The sequence below is a fragment of the Aspergillus fijiensis genome, assembly GCF_003184825.1.
Source record: "Aspergillus fijiensis CBS 313.89 unplaced genomic scaffold BO72scaffold_2, whole genome shotgun sequence".
NCBI classification, from domain to species: Eukaryota; Fungi; Ascomycota; class Eurotiomycetes; order Eurotiales; family Aspergillaceae; genus Aspergillus; species Aspergillus fijiensis.
Genome location: NW_024468978.1, coordinates 316,578 through 338,112, shown reverse-complemented (window position 1 = coordinate 338,112; position 21,535 = coordinate 316,578). Strand labels below are relative to the sequence as shown.

The 21,535-nt window shown below is 52.0% G+C and overlaps 7 protein-coding genes across 7 annotated transcripts; 6 read left to right on the top strand and 1 right to left on the bottom strand.

The window, feature by feature from the left end:
- Window positions 1-113: 113 nt before the first annotated feature.
- BO72DRAFT_443814 (uncharacterized protein) lies at window positions 114-681 on the top strand. Its single transcript, XM_040943667.1, has one exon. It carries the CDS (start codon window positions 330-332, stop codon window positions 612-614), a length of 285 nt encoding a protein of 94 aa, XP_040806374.1. The 5' UTR covers window positions 114-329; the 3' UTR covers window positions 615-681.
- Window positions 682-2,248: 1,567 nt separating this feature from the next.
- Window positions 2,249-6,274, bottom strand: BO72DRAFT_88847 (putative PAB1 binding protein (Pbp1)). Its single transcript, XM_040950791.1, has 5 exons — window positions 5,905-6,274; window positions 5,402-5,585; window positions 5,067-5,340; window positions 2,682-5,018; window positions 2,249-2,623 (listed from the first exon to the last, which is right to left on the bottom strand). Exons 1-5 carry the CDS (start codon window positions 6,066-6,068, stop codon window positions 2,412-2,414), a joined length of 3,171 nt encoding a protein of 1,056 aa, XP_040806373.1. The 5' UTR covers window positions 6,069-6,274; the 3' UTR covers window positions 2,249-2,411.
- Window positions 6,275-9,565: 3,291 nt separating this feature from the next.
- Window positions 9,566-12,776, top strand: BO72DRAFT_508291 (formin-mediated actin nucleation enhancer; the record flags this gene model as incomplete). Its single annotated transcript, XM_040949291.1, has 2 exons — window positions 9,566-9,631; window positions 9,720-12,776. The coding sequence occupies 2 exons, from the start codon at window positions 9,566-9,568 to the stop codon at window positions 12,690-12,692; spliced, it is 3,039 nt and encodes a 1,012-aa protein (XP_040806372.1). The 3' UTR covers window positions 12,693-12,776.
- Window positions 12,777-13,448: 672 nt separating this feature from the next.
- On the top strand, window positions 13,449-14,126 carry BO72DRAFT_443811 (uncharacterized protein). The gene has a single exon (XM_040943666.1). The coding sequence runs from the start codon at window positions 13,559-13,561 to the stop codon at window positions 13,754-13,756; it is 198 nt and encodes a 65-aa protein (XP_040806371.1). The 5' UTR covers window positions 13,449-13,558; the 3' UTR covers window positions 13,757-14,126.
- Window positions 14,127-14,226: 100 nt separating this feature from the next.
- BO72DRAFT_474073 (MFS transporter) lies at window positions 14,227-16,012 on the top strand. The gene is made up of 2 exons (XM_040947237.1): window positions 14,227-14,758; window positions 14,821-16,012. The coding sequence occupies exons 1-2, from the start codon at window positions 14,297-14,299 to the stop codon at window positions 15,943-15,945; spliced, it is 1,587 nt and encodes a 528-aa protein (XP_040806370.1). The 5' UTR covers window positions 14,227-14,296; the 3' UTR covers window positions 15,946-16,012.
- Window positions 16,013-17,115: 1,103 nt separating this feature from the next.
- On the top strand, window positions 17,116-19,556 carry BO72DRAFT_88776 (glutamate--cysteine ligase). Its single transcript, XM_040950790.1, has 7 exons — window positions 17,116-17,320; window positions 17,384-17,456; window positions 17,506-17,571; window positions 17,622-17,731; window positions 17,800-17,925; window positions 17,982-18,546; window positions 18,595-19,556. The coding sequence occupies exons 1-7, from the start codon at window positions 17,211-17,213 to the stop codon at window positions 19,519-19,521; spliced, it is 1,977 nt and encodes a 658-aa protein (XP_040806369.1). The 5' UTR covers window positions 17,116-17,210; the 3' UTR covers window positions 19,522-19,556.
- A 234-nt stretch (window positions 19,557-19,790) lies between these two features.
- On the top strand, window positions 19,791-21,519 carry BO72DRAFT_443809 (uncharacterized protein). The gene has a single exon (XM_040943665.1). The coding sequence runs from the start codon at window positions 20,083-20,085 to the stop codon at window positions 21,391-21,393; it is 1,311 nt and encodes a 436-aa protein (XP_040806368.1). The 5' UTR covers window positions 19,791-20,082; the 3' UTR covers window positions 21,394-21,519.
- Window positions 21,520-21,535: the final 16 nt, after the last annotated feature.

Here is a 21,535-nt window from a genome sequence, read left to right as displayed (position 1 = left end):
CTTAGCGCCCGGAGGCCCAGTGCCTGAATTCTTTCTTCCGCCCGCTCAGCTCGAGCTTCGTCATTCCATCTTCATCTTCCCTTCCCTTCCTTTCCTCCCATCGCGTCTGATACCCTCCTTTGTTTACAGTCCAGATGATGGACTCGACCTTTTCATGATGCTGATAATGAACAGTGTCCTCGCCCATTACGATTATCTCTTGTGCCTGCTGATCTAGTGTCCTTTTTTTTTTCTCATCTCATCCCACTGGTAACCTTTCTAACCACTCACTTTACCATGTCTATTTACCATCATCTTCATCCTGATATCCTCGATATCCTCCTACCAAAATGAACCCTACGCCAGTTACCCTCTCCCCCCCCGGCTTCCCCTTGCCTCACCACCACGATCCCCCTCAAATCAAGATCTCCAATGATGCGAACCTGGTAAAAGGTCAGACCGCGCCGTCCGCCACGAACAACCACACCCCAATCTACCACACCAAACCACCACCGCGCCGAGTGACTTCTCTCCTCGACTACCCACCTCACCCTCCTCCATGCCATCCCACGAACTTCCCACCACCAGATCCACACGATACCTACGAATCCCACCCACCCCAAACCTCCCCATAGCCTTTCTGATATCACCCCACATCGTCCTCCTTCTTCCTCATTCCCCAACCCCTCTCCCCCCCCCCCCGGCATCTCCTCCCTCCTCCCTACCTCTCTCCCTTTGCCCTTCACAACACAAAAAAGCAGACCCATGTCCTTCCAACCCCTCAAAAGAACCAAGGGCTTGTCAAAACCCATACAAAACCTCTGGTCCTTCTTGGAAAAAAAAACAGGACATGTGTATAGCAAAACACGCCGCAATTTGGGGTTTCTGGTTCCGCTTCACTTTCCATGAGGAACTTTTCTCAGAAACTATAAGGCTGCGGCGGACATTTGCCTCGTCTCTTTTATAGCCCTAATCCCCTTTGATCCCGTTGTATCTCGTCTGACTCATGAACGATTGGGGACGTGAGTTCTGACGGCGATAACCCCGGGGAAACTTGGGAGAGGGGGGTGGAAAAGTGTGAGGTTTGTGGGATTCGGTAGTAACTGCTGTGATGTGAATGGGTGCGGTGTGAGAGGAAGAGAAGGGCGGGAATGGTGGGGTTATGGGGTGGGATGGGGTTCGGGGGATACTTCTACTGTATGCCGTATGGTACATAGTATGTGGTATATGGGGAAGGAGGTTGGGGAGCGGGGATTGGGGTGTGTTGAAGGGTGGCCGTGGGTTCTCATGGGGCTTGGTATATGTGGTTTGCTGTGGAATCGAGGCACTCTGGGGACTTGGTGGTTTGTGAGGTTCGTTGGGATGAATGGGGAGGCTATGGATCATGGGCGGAAAGGATGGAAGTACTGCGGTGGTAGTGGTAGTTGATGGTGTCGGTTGGTCGAGGTGGATTGAATGACGACCGAATTTATAAACTGAAAAGACCTGAGGAGATTGCACATTCCCCTTATATCTGTCATTGTTCTGTGGTGTGCTGCGGCGCAACACGCGCAGCTTACTGACATAGACTATTGGCTAATCAGATTGAAAGTTCCATTGTTTTTGAAGTTAATAGCAAATCACCCCTCAGATTTCTCCCTCTCTTCCTTCATATCCGTGTCTTCCATGCAAACCTCTTCCCCGTTATGACCTCAGCCCCCTTCCATCATGCTCGTGCCGAACTACATCATCAATAGCTTCCACTGACAAATCATCCTTCATGCCACCGCATTCTTCCACATGCACTTGTCCAATCTTCCATCCCTCGCGCGAAAAAATGGTAACTGAAACCTAATAAGCAGACAAAAATGAGAAAACGAAGTAGACCCCCCAGAACACCATTGCCATTAAGCAATGACTTGAACAGTTCCTCATAAATGGTATGGTCGGATCCAAGATCACTTCCAACAACCTACGTGTAGGTCCGTGTAGGATGGCCACGGTCTGCCCCACGCTCATGGCTCTCCCCACACCATCCCGAGAGAACCGCTATCGTTCACCCTGTAGCCGATTCTCTGGCAAATCTCTCGGGCACTCGAGCCTGGCGCGGCCGAGGGACTCAATATAAGACTGACGAGTCGTCTACTGCAATTAGTCTGGGCCGCACACGGAGATCCAGGACCAAAGATGAACGCACCAAAATGTAATAGCAATCCGCTCGCCTGGAACTATATGCGTCTTCAATAAGCGAAGAGCTAGGCGCGAAGGTAACATGGTACTGATAGATTCGAGAAACACTGAGGTGTGGGTCGGCACGGAGGTGGAGTCGCCAACTGTGAGTTGATCTTGTTCACGGCTAAGTGGAGTCGAGTAATGCCCATCGAGGGTCAACACAGCCCTCCCGATAGGTTGCCAAGCCTGCGATTCAGGGTCTTGCAAAATCAAGAAGAGATTCATTTCACTTCGTCTGCAGCTTCCTGGGGTTGAGCACCAGACGAGGCAGCCTGTGAAGGCTGAGCAGGCACCTGAGGTGGACCTTGAGGCATCTGATTATAGCCGGTACTGGGGGTTCGGTGTTGGTGAGGAGGGTAATGATGCACTTGGTGAGGACTAGACTGGAAATGGGTTTGCTGCTGCTGGGGATAATTTCCTCGAACCGGAGGCACTGCCAGCCGAATGTTAGCATGCCTGTGACTGGAAGAGCGTGCTGGGCGATTACATACTGTGTCCTGGCTGCTGGGAATGGTGCACTGGCTGTCCATGCTGTCCGGGAGACATAAACATGACGGGCTGTGGGGGCTGGCCCTGTTGAGAATTCTGGTGCATCATCATTGGGGCACCGCGGCTAGGGCTAGGATAACCACTATGGGGCTGGGGAGGTGGTGCATGTTGAGGATAAGCATGGCCAGGATTGGGCGAATACATCTGCATCTGAGGTGTGTAGGGAGCCACACCTTGAGGAACGCCCATGTAAGGCCCACTGGACGGTTGCTGAATCATCATGGGTGCACCCATGCCAGATTGTGGGTTCACGAATTGAGGAGTGCCAGGATAGTGTCTCATATGAGCGGGTTGCGGGCCGCCCTGGTTGACGTAGAACTGTGGCATAGGCTGTCCGAACGCCAATTGAGCATGGGGTGCCATAGGAGAAGGATAACCATGCTGGAGACGAGGAGAAGGGAATATTTGAGATGTTGACGCTGACAACTGCATACGATGGGGATCATCGAAATGGGGTGGACCCGAACCATGATGCTGCTGGGGATGAAGATGAGGGCCGTGAGGAGGGCCAGTTGTCGGGGGCATACCCTGGGAGGACTGCGGATACTGGAAGGGCATCTGTGGTTGATGTGGAATCGACGAGTTTGACGCAGAACGGTTCTGGGGGGAGATAGCCGGCACAGAGGCAGGGGGCTTGAACATCTGTAGATATGTCTTCTCTTCGTTGCCGGCAGGCACATCCCAGGTGGGCAGTGTTTTATAGGCAGGGGGTATGCCACCATTGAACGTGTAGTCTTTGTCACTCTTTTCTGTGCTTTCCTTCTTCATGCGCTTGATAGGATTGAACTGTTCGTTAAGAGAGGGTCGCTCTGAGATTGGGCGTGGCTTCTTTGCACCAAAGAAAGCGGACGGGCTAGTGGCCCGCGAGACAGAGCGTCCACGAGCAAATGAAGATGAGATGTTTGAGGTGCCGGGTGTGAACGTGCTCGCTGCAGGGTTCGGCTTGAACTCCATAGCTCTCACATTGAATTTACTTGAGACCGCTGAAGTCGGAGTCTGCGCCTTGGTCGGGCTGGTGACGGTAGGGTGATCACCAGCAGGGCCACTTGGCGGGCTGCGAACCTCGTTGATGGGCAAGGGTGCAGGAATCGCTCCCGTTGCAACTCCCTTCCTCTGCTGCAGATTGTCAGCTAGACGGTGGCCAAGCATTCCTGTGGCTTGACGGCCCGCATGCATGTTCTGCTGGGGTAGTCGCCCCGCGGGGGCACCATTGGGGCCGGTTGGGGGGAACATTTGGCGACCGCGCGAGATGTTGGAACGGTCGGTCTGGGCCAGAGGGGGAGCGGTAGTAGCCGCAGGAGCGCGGGTCACTGGCTTCGGTTCTGTGGATTCTGGGGATGCTTTCGTTGCTGTTTTCTCCTCGGCATGTTGCTGGGCTCGCTGGATGATCTCTTCCTGTTTGTGGGGATCTTTGGCAAGAATCGGCACTAGGTCTTTGGGAACAGGGGTAGCTAGTTTGAAGTTTTTAGAGAACTTCATCAATTCGTTGAGTTTAATGGTGCGGTCGTATGAGGCTTGGTTACGGCGACGTTCCTGCATCTTCGCTTTTTCATTATCGGCGAATCGACGGAAAGAATCCAACACCTCAACTTCAACGTTGGCAGTAGCATTACTTGCAGCGGGCAGGGCAGGGCCCGGTTGCGGTTTGGATGCCGCGGGTTTCTTTTCCGCTTCAACAACGGGAGCGGGAGCTGGAGCGACCCTGGATGGCGTAGATTGGGCCTGGACCGGAGCAGTCTCCTTCGGCGTCGCAGTGGCAGCATCCTTCGGAACGGTGGGGGTCGACCGGGCAGGGGCTGCAGATGCGGGGAGAGCAGCGGATTGAGCGGCATTCTGCCTCCTGGCTGGTGGGGTATACTTGTTTGGCTGTCCAGAGATAAGGGGCGGGAAATCCTTTTCATCACGGCGCACACCGCTGTATTTCTCTTCTTCATCCCCGTCATCCGCAGACGCCAAACCTCGCTCTTCACGGACATGGACATTGTCCGTATTTGTGCCTTCAATCTCGCGGGCGATCCGAGCAGCCTCTGCTTCCTTCAGCTTATAAGCAGGATCCGAGCGATCAATCCTGGTCGTGTAAATATTCTCGTCGTAGCTACTAGTAGCGCCAAAAAGTCTTGCGTTCGCTTCGAATTGATCCCATCCGGACGAAGCATTTGCGCCGTCTAGGGACAAATCCACATCTGTGTCTGCTGCTGGCTCCCAGCGCTTCAAGGTCCGCTCACGAATTGCGAGGTTGCCGGAGATGTCAGTATCAGTCTTAAAGCCTACGGAGGCACCTGAGAAGTTGTCAGTATATGAAGACGACGCGGGGGCTAGAAACGTACCGTTCGGAGCCTTGGCAAGAACGTCAGTGGTGGAAACATCGGACACTGAGATGTCGACTATATCTTTGACATCAAAAGACATGCTGTGATCCGGTGCAGATCCCATGAATGGGCTAGAAGCCTCGCTCACTCCATTCGCTCTGTGCTGTTCCTGCTTGTTAGGTCGTTGGACCATCTTCAGAAGGAACGAAGATTCGTTGGGCTCTAGAGATGCAGACGAAAAGACTCCGGTGTATTTCTCTCCAGTTTTACTTGTGACAGTCGCAGTTAGCCCCTAATAGTTGTTAGCTTCTGAGCTGTAATTACAACGACCATCGTGGCTGGATGAAGCTTACGATAAAGCTGGTGAGCAAGAACACAAGGCGATCATGTGCATGGTTATCAGGCGTGTTAGATTCTTTGGAAGGATTTCTAGACGAGGCTGGCTGCTTTTGGGGCATGCTGCCGTTTTGCTGCGCATATGAAGATCGCTGAGTGATTGGGTTTCCTTGTGACCAAGCCTTCTGGGAGTTACTGCGTCTGAGAGGACAATTGTTAGTTAGTATGTGTCTAGACCTATGTCATGAAGAACAGTAGAGTTCCTGCGCTGTATTTGACGATAGAGCGAGCAGACATGATTTTTGGAGTATCCAAGGGCAAGGTGACGTAAAAAGGCACAGGCGGGACAAGGAAACGTCAATTGAGACAAGTGTCCATGGACTCAGGCTCTCTAGGAGGAGCCATGAAGTCAAGAAGGGAATAGGAGAAGACCAGCGGTGAATAGGGTGCAATGAGGTGAGTCGGTCGGAGGAAAGGGCCGCAAGCAACAGGTAGCAATGAGCGGGACAACAAAACATACCTCTGTCCACCGTCGAACGGACTACCAGATTGACGCCGGTTTCCATCAGACGCCTTGGTACTGGCGCTGGATCTCAGTGTAGGGCGAGCGCTGGGATTCTGCGCATTGACGGCATTGCCGGATGCATTATTTGCGGCCGGCACGGAGTTGACAGTTGAAGCCATCTGGCTGGATCGCCAAGTGACGATAGAGCTCTACGTCGGCGCACGACGTAAAGTCGCAAACTGGAGGGACGGGAAGGCACGAAGCCAGTAACACACCGCCTGCGCGAACAGTGCCAGACGGACGGCGATAGAGGTATGGAGTGGGAGGAAGAAGCAAAGGATAGAGGAGCGCGGGGGTGGAAAGAAGAGGACGTAGAGCAGACCAGGCGAGCCAGCGACAAGTCACGGGACCTCCAATTGGAATTCCACCGACAGTTGACGAGAGGGGTGGAATTGAAATGAAGAAAGAATAGAGAAACTAGGGGGGAGAGATAAGACGAGGAAGAACAGACGTTCAGAGGAGGAAGATAACAGAAAGAGAAAGAAAATAATAGACAACGTCTTTGATCAAGACAGACGTCGTCAGGAGAGGTTAAGTTGTCAACCAGAGGGGATTGATAGTAAGAGGGAAGGAAGGAGAGATCAATAATATTTTGGGGGGGAGGGGAGGCGGGCGCGGGAGGGTGTGGAGGGGAGGAGAGAAGCCAGAAGAGGTCGGCGTCAAGATTAGAGAGACAGAGAGAGAGAGAGAGAGAGAGAGAGAAAGAGGTGTGGTGATGGAACTGGAGCTGGAACTGGAACTGGAACGGGTACGGGTGGTTTGCACTGCACTAACCATAACCACATTATTACGGTAAGGTCGGGGTTAGTTAAGCTTGTCCGTGATTCCGGGTGGACATCAGAGACCCTTGGTTGGTGCAAAAGCGTAGGTGGGGAAGACACCATGCTCATTTCCATTACCTTAACATTATTCTTCGTGCTGCTGCCCCTACTGTTCTCATCCCCATTACAATGATGATTACCTTGTCTAATGAAGATTGGTTGGGTCGGAATGGATTCCACTGTACGCAATACTTTACTAAGTTACTGTACTGGATGTACTGTACACAATCTAAATCAAATGTGTTGGTGGTGCCGTCATGCTTCATCCTCAACCTTTTCCCTTCATCTATTACATAGTGTAGAAACCAGTATAAATTAGCAGTAAGCAGAATCGTATTCTAGATAACTTCTGTCTTCTGCCCATCTTTTGCTTACCTATCAAGAAACGATACAAAGAAAGTGATTCTCCTTTTATGCGTCCGCTCCAGGGAATCAGAATGCAGAGATGCACATGCGTCTGTGTGTGTGCATCTGTTCCACCTCGCTACTGAGACGCACCATGTCGCCTCACTCCACTTGCCTAAGGTATGCCTTTCCCTCCGTCGGTTTGCCAATCTCCAATCCCCAACACCAATGGACTCGGCCCTTGCGGCCTGTCATAATCCACCCGAGCACATTTGATCCACCGTCACTGGAGGTTGGAATACTATGTATACTAATTATACAATTATACCAATTACGGACATGTTGGCCGGACCAGTAGCCCCGAGATCTGGAATGACCCCTTGCTGCTTAGGACCTCTTCATTCTGAGTCCACGTCCTTCAAGACGCTTCATCTGATCTCTGTGCTGTCAGCGCGGCTGAACAGCAGCCGCGTTGGCGGCTCTCATCTCCGCAGAAGAAGTTGTGACTTGAAGGGTCTTTACTGGTGATGTCCCCGAGCAAGGGTTAACCGTACGGCCAACGCATCCGACAAATCTCACAACAGGACAGTTCAATCCGCATACGAGTCAATCCCTAGTCTCGAAACCGGACCTTCATCTGACTGTAGACTGGCGCTTGATTTGATGAGTGGTGGTATCCCATGTTGACCCGAATCCCCAGAGAAAACAGCATTTGTGCTATTTAGCCATTCGAACATCGGTGTGTGAGAGCTTCAGAGCTGCAAAACAGATCACACAGCACCGTAGACCAATTAGTTAGCACTTTCCGTTGGGGTAGCGGGAACGAACCGTGGACTACTAGGTGCCTCCCACCCTCACTGAGAGACGGTGACAACTGGAAGTAGTCATGTAGGCGATGCGACATCCTGTCAAGTCAGACCATCCGACGGCAAACAAGTCACGAGTTGTGCGCAGTGAATTATGACCAGAATCTAGATGTCTACCAGTCGAGTGAGACCCAGCCGGAGTTTTGATATAGTAGTGATTATGGTGCACTCAGGTATGGCTTGTGTTGAGTTTAAAAATAGGTACAGGCTCTTTACGTAAGAAAGGTTGAAACAGACAAGGGTGAAACTCTTCCAAAGTTTGGTCAGGCTTGCAGAGTGAAAGTACGTCCTAGGTAGGCAGTGGCATCGACTGACTAACTTATCGGCGATTGCAGCAAGTGATAGGCCTCGCAGAGGGTTGAAACTTGAAGAAGATACAAATTCTGTTCCCGAAGCTAAAGGCTCGGATGGGACTCAATAGTGAATATGACACAGAAGTGCACTTGACTGCATGGTATGTCTAAGCTCGTGTTTTCCACCCACGGGTCGGTGTAGTAGGTGGAAAGGAGATGCTGTGATACTGCGGTGTTCATTCATATGGCAGCATGAAGAGCAAGCGGTACACTGATGATATATACGTAAAGAAAGTTATCCACACGCCAATCCTAGACCCTGTTCAATGACCTTATCAGCACAGCTGAGCTGTGGGGGTGGAAGGGAAGCTCAGGGCTGCTGCAATGCGCCTGGTAAATCCCGGAGGCTGGTGGAGCAGGTGACCTGAGAGCCTATCGGGCAGTGGGGACTTAATGCCTGAGGCACAAAGTCCCGGCGCTAACCAGCGCACTTGCCGTAGCGACTGGACAATCATTGATGAGATTGACTGACTGACTTGGATTTTGGGGGCTGAAGTCGTGAAGTGTGGAACTTGATTTGGTGCCCAAGAAAGACAACTTGAAAGACAACAACAGCACACTGGCAACTAGACTAACTAACTGTCAGATCTACACTCTAGTTACAGCCTGGCTAACACCTCATTAGACTGTTAAGTTAGACTGAGCACTAACTAATTAATCCACTCCTAAGTCCGTCTCCCCCGACTACGGTACCTATTAGAACTAGCCTGTGCTACCTAAATTCACCACCACCACCACCACCACCACCTCAAATCACCACTAACTTCCCACCACCTACTAACTACCACCGGACCCCTCATCTTGTGAGAAAGAGGCTGGTTCCTTGGCTATACTTATCTATCCTGCCTTAGACACTCGTTCTCCACTCGTATCCTGCCTCCTCTCCCTCCTTTTCTCGACCCCTCTCCCTGTTTCTCTTTTTGTACGGCCTCTTTTGGGTCTCGTTTCCCAAATTCGACTTCCGACCGTCTTTCCGCTCGTTCCCCTTACACGAATCCTCTGAGACAGTTTTCGGGTCCTCTTCCCCGTTTCCTTGCTCCCTGCGTCTGCTCGTTGCACTTAAACCGGCACATTTCCCGGCTTAACCACTGCTGGCCCTGAACAGAGCCTCCTCGGAGCTTCCTTGTCTGCTGCACTCATGCAGTCCACCTCCAGCACCTCTCGCTCCCAGCAGCGAAGTCCCTCCGGCCAGCATTTTCCCTCCGGTTCAGGAAGCAGTGTCGAGTCCACTATGGCTTCTGCGCCCCGCAGCTCGTCTAGCTCAACACGTTCTCAGTCCTCCTCGAAAACTGTAGTGGTAAGTCGCGCCGCTGCTGGTCACCGCCCCTTATTGTTGCTCCACAAATGTTCCGGTCTGACCTCGTGGTGCTGATGATCCCCGTCAGCCCGAAAGACAGATCAACCAAATTGAGAAAAGTGTCACGCATCTGTTAGTGGCCACGAAACAACTGCTCGAAACCTTGACACAATGGTCCCGGCGACAGGCATCGGAGAACGAGGTCTCCGATGTCTACGTGCGGTTGGGCTACGAATTCAATCTGGCTTGTCGCGCATTTAACGCTATCGGAGTCGACACCTCAGATCTTGGCCCTGTACCAGACCTCCTCCGCACCATCCTTGAAGATACCCTTAGTCAAGATGCATCTCCACAAGCCCTCGATCGCTACCTCCCCCGCATTCGTGACATCATCATCAATCTCCTACATGGCCTCAAAAAGAAGCAAGCTCGTTTACGGTCTCGGCAGCAAAAGGAGGAAAGTAGACCTTTGCCCGGTCGACAGGCAAGTACTGGAAGTGCTGCAGCTACACAGGCGGCCATGAACCAGGCTTATGAGGAAACTGCGTCTACGGTGACCTCCCCGAAGCGATCAACCCGTCGCTACGGAAGCAATGGCTCTGCGGAGGATGCCACGGCGCGAACATCATCAACTATAGGAGCGGATGCGCGAGGCTCAAGCTTTTCCGAACGCGAGGCCTCCAGAAGAGAGACACAGAGTATCTTGTCTCAATCCTCTCACACAGATAGTGCAACACCCTCGAAGGCTCCCGTGGTTTCATCCACTACGGCCTCGTACCCCGCACCGCCCCCTCCTCCAAAGCAGGACGATGCACTGGGTGCTTTGCAGAGAAGCGGTGAATTGGAGCGCCGTGCGTCTCGACGATTTTCTGCGTATCAGATACAAAAGCACTTGGGCGGCTCATCAAATGGAGTTCCCGTACTTCCGTCTCAAAATTCTCCCATTCCAAACCGTGGTCGGGACGTGCGTGAATCTCTCAATGCTGTGCGCTTGCGTGGATCTGTTCATGGACGACAACGATCGACTAACCGGCTGACGGACCTCAAAGGCGCCGCGGCGCAGACACCTTCGAAGGTACCCAGTATCGAAGAGGAGCGCCCAAAGTCCCACGCAGAAGCTCGCGCACAGTCACCCGTGGAAGCCGCTGCAACCACCAAAGACACGGCTCCGGTACGCCCCGAGGACGACATAGCAGATTCTTCCGTGACCGGACGACAGCCAGAACTCCCTCAACCTCCAGATGAACCAGCCCTCGCCGAGGCATTTGAGCCGACAAAGGAACCGACAGGACCAGCTCTACCTGGCACGCCCAAATCAGAGCGACGCCCGCCGTCTGCCACTACCGCCACCCCGCCGCAATCGTCTCAATATTCTCCAGAACAGCAAACTCCAGGCAAGGAGCTCACCTTGTTTCTGCAATACAGGAGCAAAATCAAGAAATTTGTCCTTCCCGAAGGCTATTCTGGCCTGACCATTGGGCGCCTTCAGTTGGCTTTCATCGAGAAGTTTGCCTGGAATACTCACAACAATGGAGTCGATCTACCGGAGATTTATATCCAGGATCCCGTTTCTGGCGTACGCCACGAACTGGAAGATCTGAGTGACGTTAAGGACCGATCTGTTTTGGTGCTCAATGTTGACATTCTGGATGAAGTCAAGAAGCATTTCGATGATGAGTTTGGTGGAGTTCGTCGTTTGATTGAAGGCGTCAAGGGTGCTCTTGAAGGTCAAGAGAGCATGATGCAGCGTGTTTCGGAGCGCCAGCTGGAGGCGGCGAAAGAAATGGCTCGCTTAGCCGCCGCACCTCCCGCGCCTGGCCTAGCCACCTCGAATCTCGCTGACAGCCGTAAGGGCCCTATCACAGGAAGCGACAGCCAACTTGCAGAACTTCAGAGCTTGAGACGCGATCTCGCCGTTGTGCGCCAAACGTATTCCAACTTCTCTTCCGACATTGCCAGCTCCATGAATGCGATTCGTACCAAGGCAGGCAGCCTGAAGACTGTCGCTGCAGATGTTTCTGTGCCATCCTATGAAGGCGATGCTGGTCGTATGCGCGTGGATGCTGGCAAGAAGGAGCTCGCTGAAGAATCCGAACGCCTCGTGGCCCGGGTAGACGATCTTCAGGATCTCGTTGAGGATCTTCGCAAGGATGTGGTGAGCCGTGGTGTTCGTCCCCTTCCAAGGCAACTCGAGACTGTCAGCAAGGACATCAGTGCCGTTACCAAGGAAATCAAGAAGATGCAAGAATTCCTCAAGCGGGAGAAGCCTGTGTGGACGAAAATCTGGGAGAAGGAACTTCAGCTGGTTTGCGAGGAACGGGATCAGCTCACTATGCAAGAAGATCTCGCAGCTGATCTTCAAGACGATTTGGAAAAAGCTGCTCAGACTTTTGCCCTTGTTGAACAGGCGACTAAGCAGCAAGCGATGCAGAATGCTACCGGTGGTCCTGCGCTGCGTCATACTTCGCGCAATGTGGTGATTGATCCGGCAGTCGACCCGGTGAAAGCCAAGGACAGCGTTCTTGGAGAGGTGCGTGCTCTGCAACCCAACCATGAATCTCGGTTAGAAGCGATTGAGAGGGCAGAGAAGGCTCGCCAGAAAGAGCTTGAGACTCGTCGAGTTGGCAAGTTCCAAAAAGAACTCGGTGCATTTGTTGAGGAGGGCAAGCTGAAGAAGAGTGGAGGCGTGGAAGAGGCTGAAAGACTTCGTCGCGCTAAGGATGAACGTATTCGCAAGGAGGTCTGGGAGAGACAACAGGCGCGCGCAGCCGAGTTAGCAAAAGCTGAAGCTGAAGCAGCGGCAGCGCAAGCGGAATCGGCTGAGCAGCCTGAGGAAGATGCTGAAATGAAGTCCGACACAGAAAGTCAGGAAAACCCTGCGGAGGAAATTGCAGCCACGCAGGGGACCTTTCTTCAAGAAAAGAATTCTGCTTCTGAGGACGACGACCACGAGGCAGAAGAGGAGCAGAATGCACCGAGCTCGGAGGTTGAGAAGAACGACGAGAGTGACAAGCAGGAGGAACCTATCAACGATGCTCATCGTCCCGATTCTGGCCCCTAGGAACTAGCGCTGGTTGGCCAGCCTGCGGTCAACATAATCAGCTGCATTTTCATTTTTTTCATCATATACATCCTACACTTTGCTTGACTCGTCTGGATTGCACTCTTTTTGACGTCTCCTTTGTGTGTTTTGGCCCATACCTGCACTCTCACTATCATACCTTTCCCTTTACCTGTTTTGCTTGATTCGTCTCACTTGGCTCCGCCCACTGATTGCTGCGTATTCGAGAAACCTTGCGCGTTCGTGTATTGATACCCTGCCAGCTTGTGGCGCGTTATGAACATTGATGATACAGGGGAGGATTGGTGTTTCTTGTCTTACATTGCTCCGCCAGCCTCGGGCGAAAGATGGATCAAGCATGTGGAGTAGTCTCTGCATTTTTTACATTCTTAGAGAATTGATGGCATGTCGAATGTTGCTAATGGCGGAGAATACATTGCACAAAACATCGTGATTGTCTTGTCAAGTGCAGGATATTCATATGCTCATTCATACCCGTATCCTCTAAATCGGCCATAAATGACACAGGCTGCTGCCCATGTGGCCCGAAACCCGTCCTCCATCTATCAATGGCTCATGAATGGCTTTGCGACTGCCTTGAACTAGCCAGCTGAGTGTAAAATGCACTGCTAATTCCGGGCCGAACCTCAAGATGAGCCGGCTAGCTCGTTGAGGTTAGGTAAGACTGCAGCCATCCTTGTTTGCCACCAGCGCGGCAGATAACTGAGTTCATCGTTAACTCTACCTACCTTGAATCTTGAGCTTAAGTTACCAATCAGATGAGTGAAGATATCACCACTACTGGGATCGGCGATGCCATAATACATGAGCTCAACGAGTGTGATTTGATGAACACCAGAAGGTAAATGCAACTTGGATCCAGTATTCCGTTCCACCTTAGTGTGAGATCATTCGCAAGAAGCCAGGTTCAAACTGCCTTTGGACCCTTTCGACAGAGGCAGATCGCCTCTGACTATAATCACCTGCTTGGCGAAAAATCAAAGGACCCTATCATTGCTGCATCTTCCAGTCATAGCCCGGTGGGAGAATGTATCTGCTGTTAGTGTTGAGCTCAAAATGGAGCGAGACATTTCCTTACAAAGACATGAAGCCACTAGTTACATGCTGTCTCTTCTAACTTAAGGAGAAGGCCTAATATAATGACCTCCATGCTCTTCAACAAAGGAGTTCAGTCACACCATGAAAGGGATCTCGTCTCTCCTTTTGTAATCTCAGTCTAAGGAGAATCAATGACATGAGCGGCCCCCTGGCATCCAAGACAGGCAATTCGGTAGACCTCATAATTTCGGCGATAAAACCGATGCTGACCTACTTACGGGTCCTGTCAGGGGCTATGCAAATTGCAGATCGCGATATTATCATTCGACGAAGATCATGCAAGGGCTCCTTGTACACCATCATGTCGTTTCAAGGGCTTACGCAAGTGGCTTCACAAGAATGTACATCATTGGAGGTTTCAGATTCATCCTGCAACACAGTTTATTCCTGCTCGAATTTCCCAATCAGATCAATTGATACAAGTATGTCAAATGTCTTCTTTCGCGCTCGGTCGATGAGCGCACTCTTTTTATCTAATTTTCACAATGGAGGACAAAGCCTACCGAGTCGCTCAAGAGGAAGAGCTGCAAGATTCCCTCGTGCAGCACAGCCAGTCTACGGTCATCATCGATTTTGAATCAGACGAACATCCGCACAGATGGCCAAATTTTCGAAAATGGGTTGTCTTGTTCACTCTAATCCCCCCAACTTTCCTGATGCCGTTGTCATCCACAATCATTGCGCCAGCTATAGACACAATCTCGACTGATTTGAATGTCACGTCCACGTTTACAAGCCCATTAGCAGTGTCACTGTTCTTGATCACTTATAGTATAGGGCCTCTGCTATTAGGTCCCCTCAGTGAGCTCGTGGGGCGTGTACCTGTTCTACAAGGAGGAAATGCATTCTTTCTTGTCTTCAATGTGGCTGGCGGATTTGCACGAAGCTTTCCTCAATTGCTTGCTTTCCGATTGCTGAGCGGGCTTGGTGCAAGCGCAACTCTGGCGGTATTTCCTCTTTTTTCCTTTCCATCTTGACAGGGCATCCATACACTAACAGTGTGAGCCAGGTTGGATCAAGCACAATAGGCGACTGCTTCCGTCCCGAGGAGCGCGGTCTCAGCATTGCACTTCTAAACATGGGCCCGGTTCTGGGATCCTGTCTCGGCCCGATAGCCGGAGCCTATATCACCGACTACACGAGCTGGCGATGGGCGTTCCATGCTACTTCTATATTCGCGGGCGTCACCATCCTGATTGGGACTTGTCTATCCAAAGAGACATATGCACCGGTTCTTCTTCGACGCAAGAGAGATCATTTGCAGTCTTCGCCGCAACATAGAGACGCAATGCTTCGCACCCGCTTTGACATGGACGACGCCAATAAGCCTGACGATGAGACCCTGGTTCACCTCTACAAACGCACCCTCCTGCGCTCCATTCACTTGCTTCTTACTCAACCAATTGTTCAGGCATTAGCTCTTTATTATGGTTACCTCTACGGTCTGGTCTACCTTGTTCTCTCGACTTTCTCTACTTTGTGGACCACGCAATATCACATGTCCACTAGCCGGGGCAGTCTCAACTATTTCGCCCCATGCATAGGCTACCTTCTCGGTGCACAGACCTGTGCTGTTGTTGCCGATAAAATCTACTGTTTTCTAAAGCGGCGCCAACAACAACAGCAGCAGCAGCAGCAGCAGCAACAGCAGGATTCGCCTGCCCCCACCGCCAGTTCTGACGGCTTGGAAGAGAAATACACTCCCGACCAGAATTCCAAAAAGCGTAACCCTGAATTCCGCCTTCCGCTGATGATTCCTGCCAGCCTTCTCATCCCAGCCGGTCTGTTCATTTACGGGTGGACAGCTGAGGCTCATACACACTGGATCTTTCCAGATCTCGGCATTGCCCTGCCCTTAATGGGCGCCACGATTATTTTCCAGTGCACCAACGCCTACCTCCTCGAGACGTACAGTGTCTACGCGGCCAGCGCCAACGGTGGTGTATACATCCTGCGGGGGCTTACGGGCTTCGGGTTTCCCTTGTTTAGTCCGCCCATGTACCGCGCACTGGGGTATGGTTGGGGGAATTCTGTTCTGGCATTCACGGCGCTGGTCATCGGGTGTCCCATTCCGTGGTTTCTGTGGAGGTATGGCGAGGCGCTGAGACGGAGGAGCAGCTGGGCCGAGCAATAATGGTTTCTTTGACGATCTCGCTTGATGATCTCTCGCTCGATCGACCAAGTGGTGGAGTTTGATCGCTCAGAATGTATAATTAGACCTGTTCCCTGTCATAAATACGTGTTCGATGAGAGTGGATATAATACTATCATTAATGTGGTAAATTGATCACGTGGAATAGCTAGTCCAGTAATAGGAAGGGGCCGCAGAATGACCAACCGTCCCATTATCATATCGGTTCATGTTTGTATAGCATTTTTTCTCTCCCGAGCGACAGCGAGCCCCTCCAACTTCTCCCAGTTCTCAGTTTTTACCTTCATGTTGTGCAGCCACAGAAAGTTCAAGATGACGATTTCAAGAACGAGACCAACCCCCCCCCCCCTGCCACCCCTTTTTCGTAATGAGACACGCAGCAGACGCGGCTCTCCGCCATCCCTGGGCAAGGCACATACCAGGGAGTCCTCCACGTGATGACGAGCATCTACATGCAGCCAAGATGACTGCCTGCTGTGGATTGTACTGTACGGTGTGAGATACACATATACCTCCCAGGAAGGGTCTACGCTGAAGAGCATCTCATCGAAGCAAATTTCCTCGATCCAGCCATTTCAACTGCACCGAAAGCTGATCCGCACCCCTTGCAGTTCAAAGACTCACAATTTCGAACACTCGTCGCCTTCGATATCTCCGCGTGCGGACAGAGAATCAATCGTCTTGACCATTGCCTTCGCGCATGCGCAATGAACTGGCCGACAGCATCCTATCGACACCTGGAGTTCAATGTTTCCACTATTGTGGCTTATTTTAATTGACCGTGCCAAGGAGTCAAATATGCATGTCGAAGCAGATCATCTCGGACGGCCACAGGGGGGTGTCAACCACGCAAGCTTCTTCCTAAAATGACTGCCTCGGTATGATGGAGAGAGCAATGATGATTAACGCGTCTTGACTCTACGTCAACCTTTCTCGAAACTAAGAGCCGTCGATGGCTTGCACTTCCGCCGGGTGGCGCTTCCCTGACAACGCTGACGAAGCCACCATGCAAGGGGCATCCCCAATCGCTTGCTACCGCTAGAAGCGATTTCATCATTGGCAATAGACAACTGCATAGACTTTCAATGCTGCATCAGAACATTTGCTTTTCTGCCGCTCTCATTACGTATACCGAAAATCATAGTCGGCCAACGCCCTTGATGGGTGCTTTACAGTTCTCAAGGATGATCGGCACGGAATTCAGTGGGTATACCTATAACCAAGCTTACGTTGACTGAACCAAATGGATGCAAAGCCCTTGGGGAACTATTTATTCTGATGCCGACCTCTGTGTGTATCGGCGTAGCAGAGAGCCGAAAAAAAAAATCTTAGCAACACTAGCAACAATGGGCCCCGCGTATGTGGAACTACATACAACCTCGTTACCCTTACCTTCGTCAGACTGACTTCCAGACTCAAGTCTTAACACGGCTCCCATCTCCTGGCAAGAAATCAAAGACATTGCGCCTATCGCTCGCCAAGGAGCGGCAGAAGTAAGAGTCGCCCTCAATTTAGTAGGACAGGAAAATTGACCGCGACAAGCAACTATTGCATATCTGGACGAGGCAAAAATATCGTATTGACCCCGAGGCCCTCTGGGGAGATGAAGTAAGTTATTCGCCCTTCATCAATGGTGTGATTATTTACTTACTGGTTAGATCGAGTACACTTTGATCAATGTTGATGCAAAAGCATCCAAGGCCACGCTGCTTTTGAGCCAGGAGAATGTTCTGCGCCAATATGAGAAGCGTTGCGCAAAAGAGAACGAGTAAGACCATGAGACACGCCCCCTTCCAAAAGAACGACAAAAATGACTTTTTCACTGGTGGTACTCAGCAAATCCTGGAATGCAGTCTCTTTTCAGCCAGAATGGGGTCGGTACATGATTGAGGCCACTCCCGCGAAGCCATACGGAGGAGAGATTACCGCACTACTGAAGGTGGAAAACAATATGCGGCTACGGCAAGTCATATTCTACGCCTACGTTATCAGGCTCTAATTTGATCGTCTGAGTCTAGGCGAGATCTGATTCGACAGTGTCTACTACCGAATCAACATCCTGTGACTCTTAGTGTCTTGCCTGGTCTGGGTACACGGGGGCTATTCACAGCCTCAGAGCCAGACGAAAGATTCTCAGGAAATGCTCCAGATGGCCGAGTCTACCATCCAAGTACGCGCTACATCATGGCGACAGAGAACCTGGCTACCCGGCGACAAGGACGATTCGAATGCCACATTCCGGTCTTTCGAGACAAATTGACCGAGCAACCGTTCTACGACGAGAACGTGTCGTACGAGTATGCATCGCAGCAGTTGCCACCAGCAGACCCTAAGGAAGGGTACATATATCTCGATTGCCCCGAACTTGGGATGGGATGTTGTTGCATTCAAGTCACAATGCAAACGCCAAATGAGCCTGAAGCTCGATGGCTACACGATCAGCTCATGGTTTTGGGGCCGCTCATGTTGGCATTGACCGCTGCAACACCTATCTACAAAGGCTATTTGGTAGACACAGATACGCGCTGGGGATACATCTCTGCTTCCTTGGATGACCGCACAACAGAGGAGCTGGCCACAATTGTAAGTGAGATTCCTACCATATGCCCATAGAGTTACTCACCGCGGCAGCCACCTCGTTATTCCTGGAATCGTACATATATCTCATCAGAGAAGCCACTAGATGTGGAAAGCAAGACATCCTCGCAACCGATCGACGAAAGACTCAAGCAGAGTCTGCTAGCTGGCGGGATGGATGAGCCTCTGGCTCATCACTTCGCAACCGTTCTTTCTCGTGATCCTATTATTGTGAGTCGGGAAGATATCGAACAATTCGACGCCAGCGATACGGGTCTCTTCGATATGCTCTACAATAGTGTATGGCAACATGTCCGGCTCAAACCCCCATTGTGCAACTCCGGACCCGGCTGGCGAGTTGAATTTCGGCCCATGGAGGTTCAACTGACAGACCATGACAATGCTGCATTTTCCATATTCATATACCTTCTCTCGCGCGCCATCACCGCCTTCCACCTGAGCCTCTACATCCCCATCGACAAATTGAGCGACTCTATGGAGCGAGCCCAGAAGCGCAATGCTGCGCTTGATCAGAAAATCTGGTTTCGTCGTACGGGTTGGTCTGCAGCAAAGCAACAGCCACATACGTGTGAAACATGCACGTCCAACTGCTGCATGAGACAGAAGATAGACACGTTGAGAGACTCGGAAGAGGCTGGCTATGAATCCTCAGCGCAGTACGCTCTGTTATCCATGGATGAAATCGTCAACGGCGAGAACTCGGAGGTTCCATCGGGGTTTCCTGGCTTGATCAACATCGTATGGGCATACCTGCAGTACATGGACACCCCACTGCGAGAGAGAAAGCGACTGAAGCCGTATCTGGATGTGATAAGTAAACGAGCTAGTGGAGAGCTCCCTACCCCGGCGCAGTGGATGAGGTCGGTTGTTATGGCACATCCCGAGTACCGGAGAGATAGTCGGGTTGGGGACAAGATTCGGTTTGATTTACTGCAAGAGATCATAAGCATGGGCGAGTGACTTGTAATTTAGCATGTACTGGAATAGAAATAACTATGTTAGTTGATTTGTGATCGTAAGTGCACCGGGTTCGGATCTGTTGAGACTTAAACTATCCTTATGCCAGAATTCCTATTCTTGTCACATCTGTAAGAGGTTGTGTGAACCAGGACATTAAGTCCACTGGCCTTTTTTGATGTAAACAAAAAGTAATATTATATTTTATGTTTTAGGAACCATCTTGCTCTTTGAATACCATAGATCAAGTCAACCATGTAGTTAAAGTGGCCCTAGAGATAACCTGTTACTATAGGGACAGTGTTTCGAACCGCCTCGAAGTGAGATGAGGCCGATCTCGCATTTGAGAACAAGTGAATAACACCAGGCACACAAATCTCACTTCGCGTGCCAACAACCGTTTTCTTTATTGCGAGTCGGTGTTAGTCTTTCCTCTGTTACCCTTCTCTGATCACCGGTTTTTACCCTCGTTCTCATCTACCTCCCTCGTTCCATCAACCCTAAGCATCATATTGAACCTGTCACGTCGCGTCGCACCGGCTCAAGCTTGATATCACGATCAAGATGCCTCCGATAACAGTCAGCCAGGAAGAGCAGCCCCATGATGAATTCCTCCAAGAACGCTTTGGGAAGTTGTTCGACATCAGCAACGAGGCGCTGGTCGAGCTTGCCCTCAGCGTCCGCAGCAAATACATCACCAACACTCAAGCCACCGCGAAAGTCCTCGAGCACTGGATCGGCACCTACAACCTCATCCACGTCATCGGATTCAGCGACGGACTGAAGTACGTGATCCGCGTGCCTGCAAGCGCCCGCCACGGGCAGATGTCGGAGGCTGCGCAGCGAGCCCTGGTCAGCCAGGCGCGGATGATGCGATTCATCAAGAAACGAACCATGATCCCGATGCCAGACGTGTTCGACTTCGACGCGGGATTCGCCAACCCGCTCAAGACGCCCTACATCGTGCTCAGCTACATCCCCGGCCGCATGGTGGCGGAGGCCTGGTTCGACCGGTCCGGCCCCGTGCAACTCGAGGAGAAACGGCTGCGGATCCTGGACAGTGTGGCCGAGGCGATGGCGCAGCTGCGCGGGTTCCAGTTCGAGCAGATCGGGTCACTCGACGTGGCGGAAGAGCGGCTGGGCCAGCTCAACGCGATGGCGCCCTGCTACGGGTGGGAGGAGAACTACCAGGACGACGGCGGCCACGTCTTCCACGTCCAGCAGTGCGGGCCCTTCTCCTCCTCGACCGCGTACCTGCGCCACCGGCTGCAGCGCGTCACCCAGTGGACGGAGACCCCCAGCGACCGCGGCTGCCGCGTGCTGCTCGACCTGATGATCGACTGCCTGCCGCGCTCGACCCGCCGCCGCAGCGACTCCCACGAGTCCTTCGTGCTCAGCGTCCCCGACCTCAGCGCCAAGAACGTCCTCGTCGACGAGCAGGGCGCCGTGACCGGCTTCGTCGACTGGGACGGCGCCCACACCATGCCGCGCTACCTGGGCTACTCCAGCTTCCCCGGCTGGATCACCACCGACCTCAACCCGCTGCACTTCATCTGGGCCGAGGACTTCGAGGAATCCCCCGAGCTGCTGAAGCAGTACCGGCTGTTGTACAACCGCAAGATGCAGGGCCTGCTGCGGGGCTCCGGCGACGCCAAGTTCGTCCACAAGTCCCATATCTACGAGGCAATGCACCTGGCCGTCTGCACCCTACGCCCTCGCCTGGAGATCGTCACCACCCTCGTCGCCAAGGCGTTCCCCACCAATACGGAGGTGGCCATGAATCTCATCATGCTGGCGGGCGAGGGAAGACTGTCGACGCATGATAAGGATCAGTTGACCAGAGGCTTTCAGCTGTTGTTCGCGGTCTCTTACTGACTTGCTGATATGGTATGCAGGGAATGGAAATATGTTCTATGAAGGTGGCAGCATGTATCCAGCAGGACTTCTGGGTTGGAAGTATCTGACTTCATGTGAAATAGCATGGCTCTCATTAAATCAATGTAATGCAATGTGACAC